At 45.8% G+C, this 14,040-nt stretch overlaps 1 protein-coding gene and 1 long non-coding RNA gene across 2 annotated transcripts in view; one reads left to right on the top strand and one right to left on the bottom strand.

Moving 5' to 3' along the window:
* The window catches only part of EVA1A (eva-1 homolog A, regulator of programmed cell death), a 205,045-nt gene extending 197,206 nt beyond the window's left edge, over positions 1–7,839 (top strand). The window contains exon 8 of the mRNA XM_066314697.1: positions 7,457–7,839. Within this exon, the coding sequence (XP_066170794.1) occupies positions 7,457–7,827 (371 nt within the window). The 3' untranslated portion in view covers positions 7,828–7,839. The remainder of the gene's footprint in view (positions 1–7,456) is intronic.
* LOC136358731 (uncharacterized) overlaps positions 1–14,040 on the bottom strand; it is a 152,982-nt gene that overhangs the window by 76,441 nt on the left and 62,501 nt on the right. The window lies entirely within an intron of this gene.

Raw genomic sequence — 14,040 nt, 5'->3', positions numbered from 1 at the left:
TCTACTTAATTGTATATTTAAATCTAGTTTAGAGTAAGATTTCCTTGGATCACAGTTTATCTTTCACCCACGTGTATCTTTCAAGTAACGGGGGAGCAGTCTTCTAAAAAAAATCACTTTAAAAGGTGAAAGAAAAGTGACAGAACCAGGGGTAATGCCTTTAAACTGAAAGAGAGTAGGTTTAGATTAGACACTAGGAATAAATTCTTTACTGTGAGGATCGTGAGACACTGGCACAGTGTCACTGGCCCAGAGAGGTTGTGGCTGCCCCATTCCTGGAAGTCTTCAAGTCTATATAAACTAAAACATCAGTATTTGTGAACTGGTTTTTCATGTCTGCCTGCTAATTCAGTCTTGCTAATTCATTAAACTGTAGTGCGTTCTTGGTGCCATGGTCTTGCCCTTGCTGAGATGCCACCATGCTGCTAATCCAAGTGTTTGGATTTGAAGCAGCTAGCTTGGGTTTTGCACTTTGGGACCACTGAGTAGATTTGTGAGTGTTTCTGCATATTTTTTAGTGAAGGGTTCTTCTAAGAGGACCATGAAGGGTTGTTGAGAAAGATGGGACAGGACGGGCTTATGGATATGATTGTCTGCTGAGAAATACTGGAGATATAAAATCTGTGAGTGAAATAGAAATTAAGGCCAGCTTTGAGATGGAGGCATGGCAGCAGGAAGATGGTGATTAACTGGGAGACAGGTTGAAGGACAGAAAACAAAAGGACCCAAGAATGCAGTCCATCTCCACCCTGCCAAGGTATCAAGGAAAAAGCAGATAAGAACAGTAGTCTTTAGAGTTTAGAATACAGGATGATAGGTTTTGTATCTTGCGCTGGTTGGTCACTGTAAATCAGAATATTCAACACAAAAGGAGATATAATGTGTTGGAACAAGGTCCTGGCTCTCTTACCTCTTAGTCTCTTGCTCCTTCCCCTCTCGCTACTCTCCTTTTTCCCTACTCTTTTCCCTTCACTCTCTTGCTCTCTTGCCTCTTCTGCCCTTCTCTTGCCCACTCTCTCCCTCTGCTTCTTCTACCTCCCTCTCTCCTCCCGCCCTGACCCCGGCACTTTTCTTACCTCCCTTACCTCACTTAGCTTTTTTACCTCCCTTCCCTCATACTCCCTCTCTCTCTCCCTCTCTCTTTGGGACTTCACTTCAGCCGAGGCTGGTGGCTGAAAGCAGCCCTCTTTACCCACGACCCTTGCAATAAAACCACGTGTTTCTAGAATATCTCAGGTCTGCAGAGTTCCTTTGTCCCTGTCGTCCACGGATGTCTTTACAAAGGCTTATACAAATTTCTGCTCTTCAGAACATCCCGTGCTGACATCAGGATCCATTTTTTTCCTGTCAGCCCTGAGAGTCAGGCAGATTAAATGGAATTAGTAGTGTTCTTCACAGAAGATAGCTGAGCAGGATAAAACAGCTTAGCTGTTTTCTTGCTTGGGTATCTCGAAGGAAAAGTTAGAAAACAAGCTTTAAAGGAGTCTTCTGTCTATCCCACTTCTCCCCCCTTACATACAGCTTACTTTTTTTCTACATGAGAATACCTACCTTCCCATCCCTACTATAAAAGAAAATGCTGTTAATACTGTGTTCCCCATCTAAGCAGTAATGGGCAGAGAAAGTTGTAGGATTAGTGGTACAGGATAGTTGGGACTATGATTCAGGGCTGCTGACAATGCTCCATGGACTTTGCTTCCATTGACCACAGCAGAGCTCTTTGACTCTGTTGGTTTTAGGGCACAAGGTCTTGATTCATCCCCGTCACAAGGTGTCAGCCTTGGCAGGAGCCTCCAGAGTTCACTGCAGCACAAACAACTTTACCTGTCCTGTTGCTGTGAGATTTGTCTGCCTTGTCTTGTTGTGGTTTCCTTGTGTTCATATCCACTGGATCCAAATAGGGAAACTCAGACCTCAAAACTTTGGCTTCAGGTGCTGAGTTCAAGACTTGGTTGCTTATGTTTTCCAATTTATCATGGAACCATAGAATATTTTGGGTTGGAAGAGACCTTAAAAATCAGCTGGTTCCCATGTTCCTCACTATGCCTGTTGGGTGGGTTTGAGTCTCAGTGACATATATGTCTAGTTTGTTATTTATTATAAAATGAATTGATGACTGACCCATGGATTGAAACAGCAGATGTCCTAAACCATCTTTATCTGCTGCATGTAATTTAGCCTTGGCTTTTAGTGGAAATTATGGATTTGTCATGATTTTTTTGTTATATGGAGTATGGAGAGGTTTTAGCTTATGACTTCAAAGACAAACTGTGTCACAGGGCACAAATATAATTTGCATAAACTAGAGCACTGCCAAGCCATCTCTCTTCATATTGCATATTTTGAACAGCAGAGCAGCTGGATTTTTTTTTTTTTTTTTTGTGCCTGCTTGAGTTTGGGGCCCTGAAGGCAGCTCAAGCCACAGCTGATGTCCATAGAGGATCCATTATAGTGGCTCAGGAGAGGCAGGGCATTGAGCAGCCAGGGAGGGCTGACTCTGGGTGACACATCTTCCCACTGCTCCTGACCACAGCTCTGCAGCTAAAGAGAAACAGTAGTGCAAGGACTGCTCTGTTCCATGACACTGAGAACGTCCCTCAGGTGCTCTCTGCAGAATGAAAGTGCTGCATTCAGGGCTTCCCTGTGCTGAGAGTTGTCTCAGAATAGGAGTTTGCAAAAGAAAATGGTAGATAGGCTGGGGCAATATAAGAAGTGGTTTTTCTCTTGGGGCAGAGGGTGGTGGATACCCTCAGATCCACTGCAGGGAAATGGAGCTTTGGGTTTTTGCTATTTCATTGGTAAAGTGCAGGCCTGAAAGGATGATCCTCTCTACTACCTTTCCTCTCTCCTGGCAGTGGGGTGTTTTTTTAGCCTGGGGAGGGCATCCAAAAATAGTGGAATGCCTTCCATGCTCAATGGTGTTGACATTTTCTGCACAGAATGGCAGTTTTGGGTAGGCAGCTGCAGGTGAAGAGTCTGCAGACTCAGTCTCTCACACATGGAGAGTCTTGCAGTGCACAGAGAAGTGCCATTGTTAGCAAAAGGCTCTGTGCTCATTTCCACCATCTTTTTGACTGATATTTCCATATAAGAGCTGGGAATCTTCCTATGAACAACTGAAGAAAAAAAAGACAGCACAGCAGGCAGATAGATAGTCCCGTTTGCAGCTATCATGGTTACATATCAGAGCCAGTTAGGTATCAGTCTCATTCCAGATTCCAGAACCTATTTCTTCATAAACAGTGAAGAAGTGTGAATAATGTCCATGAGGAATGAAATTAGTAGCTGACCCAACAGATAAATTTTATTTGGAGTTGAGTCTTGCAGAAGATTCAGAGATACCCTTTATTTGGAAGCTGGTTTTCTTTATAGAATTAGGGTTTTAATTAGAGGCAATCTCTGCCTACAAACCTCAGATGTGCTATTTGTTGTGGACCTGTTCCAAAACCTGCCTGAGTGTTTGGAAAGACTTCACCAGTCTCAGTAACAGCTGGAACTGTCTTTGCAGTCACAGACTATCAGCAAGACCAGAAACGTCCCTCGTGGTTATATAAATACTAAACATTCAAAATGTATCAGAGCTCTTCCAGTGCCTCCTTTTGGACAGGAGACATCCCAGTTTTGTCACTGCCTTCAGGAGGAAGCAGTTGGAGGGAAACCTCCACAAATTCCTGGTTTATTCTTCTTTCATAAGCAAAGCTTTGCTGCCAAGTTATTAACAAGGGGCTTCCAAAATACAGCCCAGGGGAGATCATTCCAAATTTTAGACTGCTTGGCCTGAGCCTTACTAATAAGGGGCTCCTGGAGAGCTTCCTCTGTTCTGTCAGGGGATTTCGGCAGCCTGTGGGGCTGACTGCAAATTCCCTAGAAGATATTGCTCCTACTGTTTGTCTGGCCATGCTTAATGCTGAACCTTTTACTGGGGGTCCTCTGAAATTTTCCTCCCCACTGAGGTTTCGGAATGCATGAAGCCGTTACAGGAAGCCAGCAGCGTTAATGCCTAGATTGTTTTTTATTTATTGAAACAATTTATTACAATAGCAATAACAGCCTTGGCCCGGGGCTTTTCCTGGGGAATTAATGGCAGTCTGGGCTGATGCTCCCAGCAGATTGTTAGCCCTCAGGAAACAAGCTCCGTAATTGCTGCTGGTTTGGTTGGAAAAATAAAATGTGGTTTTAATTTTTTAGGCCAGTTTGAGTGCCTAGAAAATGGTGACTTTTGTGTAGAGAGTTACGTAGAGCATATATCTTTTGTCTGCATGGGCTAATTTCACGCTTGAATCAGTGACATTTTTATCAATGTTTTCAACACAGAGAGAAATATGAGGAAGGGGAAAAGTAGCCCCAGTCAAAGAGATTGGCAGAAATTGGGTCCTGCTGGAAGCTCTGAGCTGTAATCCACAGATTGGAAGAAAAAGCTTCAGTGGTCAAAATCCATGTTTTAATGAATGTATACACACATACACACAAGAATGCATATCAAAATTGTGCTAACTCCAGCTGCTCATGTCCATATGCTTTTAAAGAACTTTTTTTTCAAGTATATTGAGTGTTTTAAGGAGGTTCACTGTTGATGTGATGAATCTGGGCCACCTTTGAGCTTTTGGAAGGTGCTGAGCATCCATTTGCTGAAGAAGGTGCCTGGTTTTGGTCTTTAGAAGTAGAACATGCAATGGGGTAGGCTCTCAAAATCACTAATCATCCATCAAACCCCCAAATCTAGGCTTTTGCTGACTTGGCTATTTCAAGTGAGAAAAAGCAGAGCAGAGACTTTTTAGCTTTAGTTGCTCTTTCTGCTGTGAAAAAAAAGGAGATGCTGCTGTGCAAGTGGATTGTACATACGATAAATGCCAAGAGTGCAGTTGAACACAGGGTTACAGCTCCGTGAGGAAGTCCAGACAGTGTCTCAGATGTTGACAGAGTAGCTGTAGGAGCTCATAAATGCCACTGGAGCCCAAAAATTCAATTACAGCTCTTGGACTGCATGAAGGGCTGTATGGATGAGCACAAGCAGGGGAAGAAAAATGGATGCTTAAGTAGCAATGGAGGTAAAAATCGCTCATGAACTGGATACAGTAGCATGGAAAAAGGAGTGTGGAGGAGAAAGGAAAAGCAGGACACGGGCAAAATCGGGGCCAGAGAGTCCACATGTGTCTGTGTCTCAGGCTCCAATCTATGTTTTTTTTATGAGTGGCTCTAAAGGAGCAAGCAGTGGAACTAATGCAACCAAATCAAGCCCATGTGTGTGCAGAATGTGGTGCTCAGGGTGCATGGCATCCTGTCAGCCAGGCAGAGCCAAGGCAGACTGCACCCAGTGCCTTCCAGGAAAAACACCCCAGGTCTGCTCATTTGTTCACACTCCCATGATCTAGGTGTCCACAGTGCCCTTCTTAGTACCTGCAGAAGGAGCTGGGTGATTACTGTCCTCAGTTAAATTGCACATGGAGGCAAAAGTGTTATCAGGCAGGGACTCTGCTTTTCCTGGTGCTTTTTATTTTTTATTTTCTTTACTGTTCCCATAGGATTGGATGGGCAGCAGCAGCTTTTGCTTTTTCCTCCTACTGCAACAAAGGAGGGTATGCAGTTTTAATTTGAGTCCTGACCCTTGAATTCAGAGTAGCCATTGCCTTCACTGGAGGCAGGATTTCACTCAGCCAGGCTGCTGCAGGGGCCATTGGCACATTCTCCTTGCCTGCTCTGGTATCTTCTCTCTTACCTTTGGAATTGTGCTTTTGTCAAAATATCTTAGTTTAAAGCCTGTGGCTCTGGTCTCATCTGACCTTCCAACAACTGCTGCATTTCATAGAGCTGTTTGGCTGGAAGATACCTTACAGACTGTCTGAAGACCTAACGACCATCAGTTCCAAGCCCCCTGCTATGGGCCCACTGGCGCATTCAGTTTAGTGTCCTGCTTGTTCTTTGCCTTACAGCTGAGTTTGCAGGAGGCAGATGCACCTCTTTCTTTTTGGGACTTATCTGCTGGACTTTCCTCATCTTTCTTTGCCCTATCTTCAGCCTGATTTTTCCCTAAGTCATCCACACCAACCACTCTTGGATGAGTCTATAATGATTTATTAGCCGATTTTCTGACTATCTTGACATCTTATTCCACCTTGGCTCATCAGTCACCTTTGAGCTTCATTTGGGAGAGAAGTGAAGAGCACAAAGGCATTTCATCCCTGTAACTGTTCCATGAGCAGCTCCAGGCACTGAGCTACACACTGCCCAGAACAGCACAAGGCAGTGTTTGGGCTCTGACCACAGACTCAGAGAATAATTTGGGTAGGAATAGGCCTCTGCAGGTCCCCATGTCCAACCCCCTGCTCAGAACATGGACTTTGGAGCCAGCTTTGAAATTAGAACAAGGTCTTGCCCTATTCAGTTTTGAACATCTGCAAATAGTTTCCAGTTCACCTTTTACAAACTTTGCTTTAGGAGATTGGCTGGAAAGGGCACTTCCAAAAGCACTGTGCAGGGAAATGAAGCCTTTTATCTACAGAGATCTTTTGGGACCAAATGTCAGGGTTTCAGCTGCTGGAAGCTGTTATGGATCCATCAGGGTTCAAGGGAATAAAACTCATCTGAGGAATTGACTCCATCGCTGAGCTCAAGACACTCAGCATACATTGCAGAGGAGAGCTGCCCTTGACACTGCTGCTCAGTTCACCTTCACCCATTTAGTGTACCAATAAACCAGGATGATTCAGCCCAGGGGAATGGTAGTAACAACATTTATCATAATTACACTTCTAAGTAGTCCCATGAACCTAAAAAAAAAAAAAAAAAAGAAAAGAAGAAAAAAAAGGAGGTGGTAAATAAACAAGATGACCTAATTTGAAAGGTATGGTGGATCCTTTGGAGTCTTGTTATATCACCTCAGAAATGTGGCTGTGCAGGACTCATCCTGTTGGTGCACTGACTCCAGTGGAGCACAGGTAGATATTTTGGTGGTCTGGGCAGGGAGCCAGCACTCTTGCCTTAGATAAGCAAATGAAGTCTATGAATAAATAATGTGCATTTTTGCCATGCTGCCAAGCCTCCCATTTCTGCAGGGCCACAGCACAGGGCATATAAAGTTTTCTAGTCATCTTTATGCCTGGTTTGAAGGCAGTGGATGCAAGAGCAAGATGCACTTACCTGCAGCTGGCTGTGCAGCACCCTGGTGTCAACCCCGTGGGGATCACATTTAATTCTGTGGGCTGCTCCCTTCCACACGACTCCAAAACACAACTGCAGCAAACCCGCATTCTGCAGGAGGGCAAACGCCTTGGCAGCAAACCCACGGTGTGAATTCCTGATTGCCCCGGGGGTAGGAGACAGAGGAGGGCATGGAAGTAAAAGCAGGCGCTGGAAACTTGGCCCCTCCAGAAACTATTCTGGTGTGTGCACGGAGGGGCCGCGTGTGTTCTGTTCTTTGAAGGGTTTTTTTCCTCCATCCTTTCCTTTCTCCTTGCAGAAAACCCCGAGCGGGCCGCCCTGTATTTCGTGTCCGGAGTGTGCATTGGACTGGTGCTGACCCTGCTGGCGCTGGTGCTGAGGGTGTCCTGCCGCACGGACTGCAAGCGCTCCTCCTCCAAAAAACCTCCTCGGGAGCGGGAGAGCGACAGCGACAGCAGCGACAGCGACGACGACTCGGACACCACGTCGGACCTGTCCGCCCGCAGGCACCGCCGGTTCGAGAGGACTTTGAACATGAACGTGTTCACCTCGGCGGAGGAGCTGGAGCGGGCGCAGCGGCTGGAGGAGCGGGAGCGCATCATCCGCGAGATCTGGATGAACGGGCAGCCCGACATCCCGGGCACCAGGAGCCTCAACCGCTACTACTGAGCCTCAGGGGGCTCCGGCGCTGCTGTCCTGCTCCCCGGGGCGCCCCACGCCTCCGAGAGGACAATACAACACGGGGCTCTCCCCTTTCCCCATCTGGTGTGCCACCCGGAGCCGTGTGGATGGACAGCAGTGAAGTTTTCCCCATCTCTCTCTCTCTCTCCCTGACGTACTGATATCACCCCTCTTCCCGGACACTTTCTGGTGCCACAGCTCCCTTGATGAGAAGCAGGCCGGGAGGAGACGGTGGCAGCTGCCCCATGTGGGATGTGGCACTGGGAACACCGTGCTGGCAGTGCTCCTTTCTTGGCTGCGGAGGGGCGCTGCCCAGGATTCGGTCTCCACTTTGGGTTTTCTGGTCTCCCTTTCCTGAGGACCGTGGGAGAACTGTGAACAAATGACAACTCTGGAAAGATGATTTGGGGAGGGCGGGGGAGGTGCATCCTCACCGATTGTCTTGTGACTTCAGAAGCCATGAGACTGACCTAATTAAAACCCAACAGCAAATAGGACTTGTTAAGAAATGGGGGATGGGAGGGAGGGGGATTCTTCCATCGTGAAATCATCTCGGTGCTTGGATGTTTGCCATCGTGTATTCAGTTATTTATGGCTGTCTTTTCATCTTCCTTTTCAATGGGAACATTTAGTTTTTTACTGACACCTCAGGGATAAAATCCTATTATTTTTTTTGAGTCTGCTCTCCCCTGTCAAACACAACCCAACCCATCTCCAACAGTGAAATTCTGGTAATATAAGAGATGTGTCAGTGACTAGTGAGAAGTTAACAACCTCAAAGAGGTTGAAAAAGGTTTTCTTTTTGTTTTTTTGTTTAAAATATATATATATATATATTTGAAGATGCTGCACAGGAATGTGCCTTATTCTTTTTTTTTTTTTTTGGTTGTTGTTAAACTACAGTTTTCCTATGGATAGCAATGCACAATGTTTTATATATTTTATTAAAAAATTAAAACTATTAAAAAGTCTGCGTTTACCAGAGGAAAACCAACACACGAGAAGCCATGTCTGACAACGAAATGGGTAATAAATGCTAAATAAACTCTGGTTTGCTTCAATACAATGGAACTTGCATCCTCACTTTTGGCATAGGTGTTGCTTGAGGGATATCTTTAGTAGAGTAGCACACCTCTGCAAGCAGTCAAGGCTGATGTTTTCTGCATACAGGGAACTGGCAGCACCTTTTTTTTTTTTTTTTTTTTTCTTTTGACTGCAGCCCATCTATCAGCTTCTGTGGTGCACGTGGGCAGGGGAGCTGAGCAATGGGTTGGTTACTCAAGGGGCCTCCTCAAAATGGTTTCATGATGCTTTGAGTCTGTCCTTCATACTCACATCATACCTGGGCCAGAAGCAAATGTTAAATGAACTAAAAAAAAAAAAATTATAGAAGAAAAAGTGCAATGTTTTAGTGCTTCTTCAGTTGTCCCCTGGAGTTTTCAATGAGATATCACCATCCTCTTCACTCCCCAGGCAGCAGTTCACATCACCTCAGTGTAAGAACTTGGTGTTTCTCACATCTGCATGGCACTGCTGCAAGCCTGCATGGCTCTGGGGTCTGCTCCTCTGTCATTTAGCCATGGAAATATTATTTCCAGACTCTTAAGTGTTTGCAAGGAAAATAAAGATCAAAAGTTCTGACTACCCAAAGCTCTTCCCAAGCTTTAAGGAGACATGGAAATGGGTGGACCTGCCCACAAGATGACTGAGGGTGTTAGAAGGGATCGTGTGCTGTGCCAAACAGCTTCATGGTGGGACAGACCCCTGGCACCTGAGGCCTTCTTGGCACTCTTTGGGATCACTGGGGCTTTTTCCTGGACGAGGAAAGCTGCATTGGAAGTGCCCACAAATAGTTCTCGTGGCTCTTGCAGGGTGAGAGCAAAGCTGAGCAGCTGCAGCTGGTGGCACTGGCAGTGTCTGAGGTCAGGCTGGCTGGTGAGAGGTGGCTGCACCTGGGAAGGCAATTTGAGCACTGTGGAGTGATTCTGGGTCTGGTCCTGTGAAGATTTGAATGGAAAGGCTCAGTATTGAACTGGAATGCAATTTTTGCATCTAATACGGAGAAATAAAGCAGGAGGCAGGTCCCAAGCCCTGATGCATTGCCAGGTGCTTTAGCTGGAATGTCAAACACACTCTGCTGAGGGTGTTGAGGAGCAAAGACAGGGTGAGGTCAGCAGGGTCAGCTCTGTTTGCCATGTGTTTTCCCCTACAATGATACAGTCCCTCAACCTTGGTGATTAAAAGACAGCATGTTTTCAGATTTAGAATGCTGTGTCCTGGGAGATAGCTTGCAAAACTGATTTTAAAAATGTTATAAACGGGTGGATTTATGTGTATGATTTTCCCAAATGACTTTCTTTTGACCAGAGGAAAGAACAACTGTGGTAAATCCAAGAATACCTGATATGCAACTGTGGGATTAAAATATCTGCTTCAGATGTAAATCACTGCCAAACTCGAGTTACAAATGGATGAACAGTCCTCCCTTAGCATTGCCAGTGCTGCTGTAAATCTTCTAGATGAAGTTTGAAATAAAAAGGAGCAGACAAGCCCATCACAGCCTTGCCCTAGGTAAAAAGATGTTACAGAAGTAGTCTCACTGTCTTCAGACCACGAGCAATACCTTCACATACTTTCTAGCTCCTGTTTTGTCTCAGGGACTTGCATTTCTAAGAAAACTTTGACTAAAGAGAAAAAAAATTACAATCCTTTGAACTGTGGAAAAAACTTTAAGTCATTTGGTAACTATTTCTTCATTTGTCTCAAAAGTGCTCGATAGTTTGTCTGAGGGACAAAACACAGTCAAAATTTGTGGGATAAGAGTTTGGTGGTTTGTCTTTAGCTCTAGCAGTGGAGCAAAACCAGTCACTGGAGTATGGAAGACCTGGATTCACTGGGGATGGGGTCAAATCTATATTTCTTACCCTGCAAAAGAAAAGCATGCAGAGGTTTGGACTTGTCTGGTTTCCACCTTCTGTGTTGTGCTCAATGTGTCATGTGAAACATTAAAACACTCATAGAGCCAAGGAGCAGAGAACAATTGCTGTTCTACCAGCCTACTCTGAATCCCTCTTGTAGGAGGTTATGCCTAGCTCCACTCTCCTACTTCCATGGTTAATTAATTTTTTACATTAAGATGAAATATTATTTCCAGCATAACACTCTTCAATTCCCCAAGACAGATAAAGGAGTTGGAATGAATTTTTTCCTCTTTTCTGAATGAAATTCCCAATCACTGACCTTTTTGGTAAAGAGATGATGAATCAATTTTCTACATAAATCTGGCTTTTGTGCCTCAGTTTAACTTTAGGATTTTATAACAGGGGGTAACAAAGCTGGACTTGGAGTTGATCACAGAGGGAAGCACATGACATTAAAGGAGCAGCATTGCAGTTGCCATGTGCCATCTGCTGGGCCCAAGGCTTGGGGCAGGTGAGCCTTGAGCAGTGAAGTGCCCGTGCTGGACATTTTCACACCTCTTGCAACTGCAGGATACTTGGATTGGTAAGCACAGAGCTGTGCAGTTGTACAGTGTTAGCTTAGTAAATGAGTGTGATGGGTTGGAAATCTGAGGGTTGCACTCCTGGGAGAAGATGAACGCATGGATGCCATGGGTCAGGTTTTCAGAGTATCGATGGGACATTCATGATCCTCCTGTCTGGTGGGGCAGATGGTTACAGAAGTCGTGGCTGTGCATGGAGGGGTGGCAGAGAGGAAGGTTGCCCCAGTCAGACCCCCACCCTGGTCTCCTACCCTCTCCCCATGGCTCCTGACTTCTCAGGGCTGTTTTCCCCTTCTGCCACCATCTGGCCATCAGCACTGACCTCCTTTGTGGACCTGTGTTCAATGTACCCTGAAAATCTCAGTAATATGGTGTTTGCTGCCTTTCCCATGTCCACCCTGGTGTTCATATCCTCGATGAATTCCAGCTGGTTGATGAGGCATAACTTTCCCTTCCAGAAACCATGGTGCCACTACTTAACCCCTTGCCTGCCATCCTTCCCATCACCCCAGGGGCTACACAAATAAAATGAGCTCCCTGAGCCATGGTACTGCCAGGATGTAGAGCATATGCCTGTGGTGCTGCAGGGAATCTGAATTTCCTTTTGTGCTGCATGGAGCGTCTCAAGTTTCTGGAGGTGTCACAAGTAATTAATCATCTTAGACTGGCCCAGAAATCCTTCTGCTCAGAATCATTGTGGAGGTTTCTTCAAGTTTTAATAATCTGATCTGAGTTTCTTGTGTCCTTAGATAGCCCAAAAAAATAATTCCCAGTGTGGCTTCCCTTTGCTTGTACAGTCATTAGAAGTGATGCAGCTTGCTCCTTCACAGAATTTCCTCTATTTTTTGTGGTTGTCTTAAGGACTCTCAGTTTAACATGACCAGTCAATAAGGCAGAAATGGTTTTGGTTCCTCACAGGGCAGCTCACCACTATGTGTGCTTTCCTACACCCCTGAGCTGAAGGTGCTCTCTTACTCTGAATGATGTGGTGGTTTAGTAGTATTTCAACAAACACTTAAGCAAATCAGTTGCTTTGGGGAATTTAAGTTGCTGGGCACTGAATGGATCTACTCCAGTGACAGTGACATAATGTCACCATTGGGATTATTGCCCCAGGGAGCCCTGGGGCACTGAGGTGGTGTCACTGGGAATGATGTGTGGGCTGAACCTCGACCATGGAAGCTGCTTGGAGGGCTGTGAGCCATGGGTGCTCTGGAAGCTCTAGGGACACACTTGCTCATATCATGAGAGCCACTCTGTTCCTCAGGTGGATCTCTCCTGAGTGGCTTTGTCCTCAGGAAGGATGGATGGCTTTGTCCTCAAGGCAATCTCGAGTGCAGCTGGCCCGTGATTTCCCTTGGGAGGTCTGTGCTTGCTGAGGGGAGGGATGAGATACATTCCTTGTTCAGGTGCCTGGAAATATGGACAGAACACCTCCAGAGTCAGGTTTAAGGGATGTCAACACTGATTCTCTTCTCCCTCTGTCTGATCAGCAGTGGGGAGCTCAGAAGGGCCCCAGAAGGAGAGGAGGTGCTGCACCAATGTGCTCCTCATGGAACCTGTGGTCAGCCCCCTTGATATTTTGTTGGGAATGAGGGACAGGGGACTCCTGCTGCCACACCTGTAACCACCAAAGGCTCCCTGGTGCTGAGGCTTCAACAGGAGCCAGGGGAAAGAGGCCACTGATGACCAAAGGCTGCTGACACAGTACTGGAGCACTGAGGTCAGGACCATGAGCATGGCCAGGCAAATGTGATATCCACCACTCCTACTGCAACATGCCAAAAATGGCAAGGTTTCCTGGCCTGCTCCTCTGGAACCAGTTCCTGAGGGACATGAGGGACAGTCTGATTTTTTGGTGCTGGAGAAGACACTAATTTGAGGGGTGGGAGTAGACTGGTGGTGAGTTGCCCACCTACATGTATGTGTCAGTGGTTGCCTCACACTGCACTTGTGCATTTGCAAAGATGTGGCTGCTTCCCAAACCACTCAGGACTGTCAGAATCATCCAGAAAACATTTCAAAATCATAGAATCATTGAATATCTTGAGTTACAAGGGGCTCAAGGATCATCAAACTCCCACTCCTGGCTCTGCATAGGACACCCCAAGAGTCCCACCCTGTGCCCCATAGCAATATCCAAACACTTCTTGAGCTCTGTCAGGTTGCTGCTGTGACCACTGCCCTGGGGAGCCTGTTCAGTGCCCAGCCACCCTCTGGGTGAAGTAACTTTTCCTAATGTCCACCCTAAATATCCCCTGACACAACTTCAGACCATTCCATTGAGTCTTGTCACTGGTCACAACAGAGAAGAGATCAGTGTCTGACCCTTCTCATCTCCTCACGAGGAAGCTGCAGTGACGTCTCCCCTCAGTCTCCTTTTCTCAGGCTGAACAGACCAAGTGACCTCTTCTGCTCCTCATAGGCTGAGAGCCTTCACTGATATGGATGCATTTTTAATTCCAGAAAATCACCACCTAATTAAATGCTCTGTTACACCTGCTTTGTCTTTTCCCCTTCCACCCTAAGGAACAAATGAATTGGTAAAAACTAAACCTTCAGGATCCCTCCCAATGTCTAAGCCAATCCAAGTGTGTTTTGTTTTATTTTATTTCATTCTACAATAACAGTGACTAAATAAAGTGCTTGAAAAATATTCCTGTGGAGATTTTTTATTCTTTTTGATTTAAAGGCACTCA

Source organism: Sylvia atricapilla, chromosome 3 (assembly GCF_009819655.1).
Source record: "Sylvia atricapilla isolate bSylAtr1 chromosome 3, bSylAtr1.pri, whole genome shotgun sequence".
NCBI lineage: Eukaryota > Metazoa > Chordata > Aves > Passeriformes > Sylviidae > Sylvia > Sylvia atricapilla.
The sequence above is the reverse complement of the archived record's forward strand: the minus strand, read 5'-3'. Positions and strand labels throughout refer to the sequence as shown.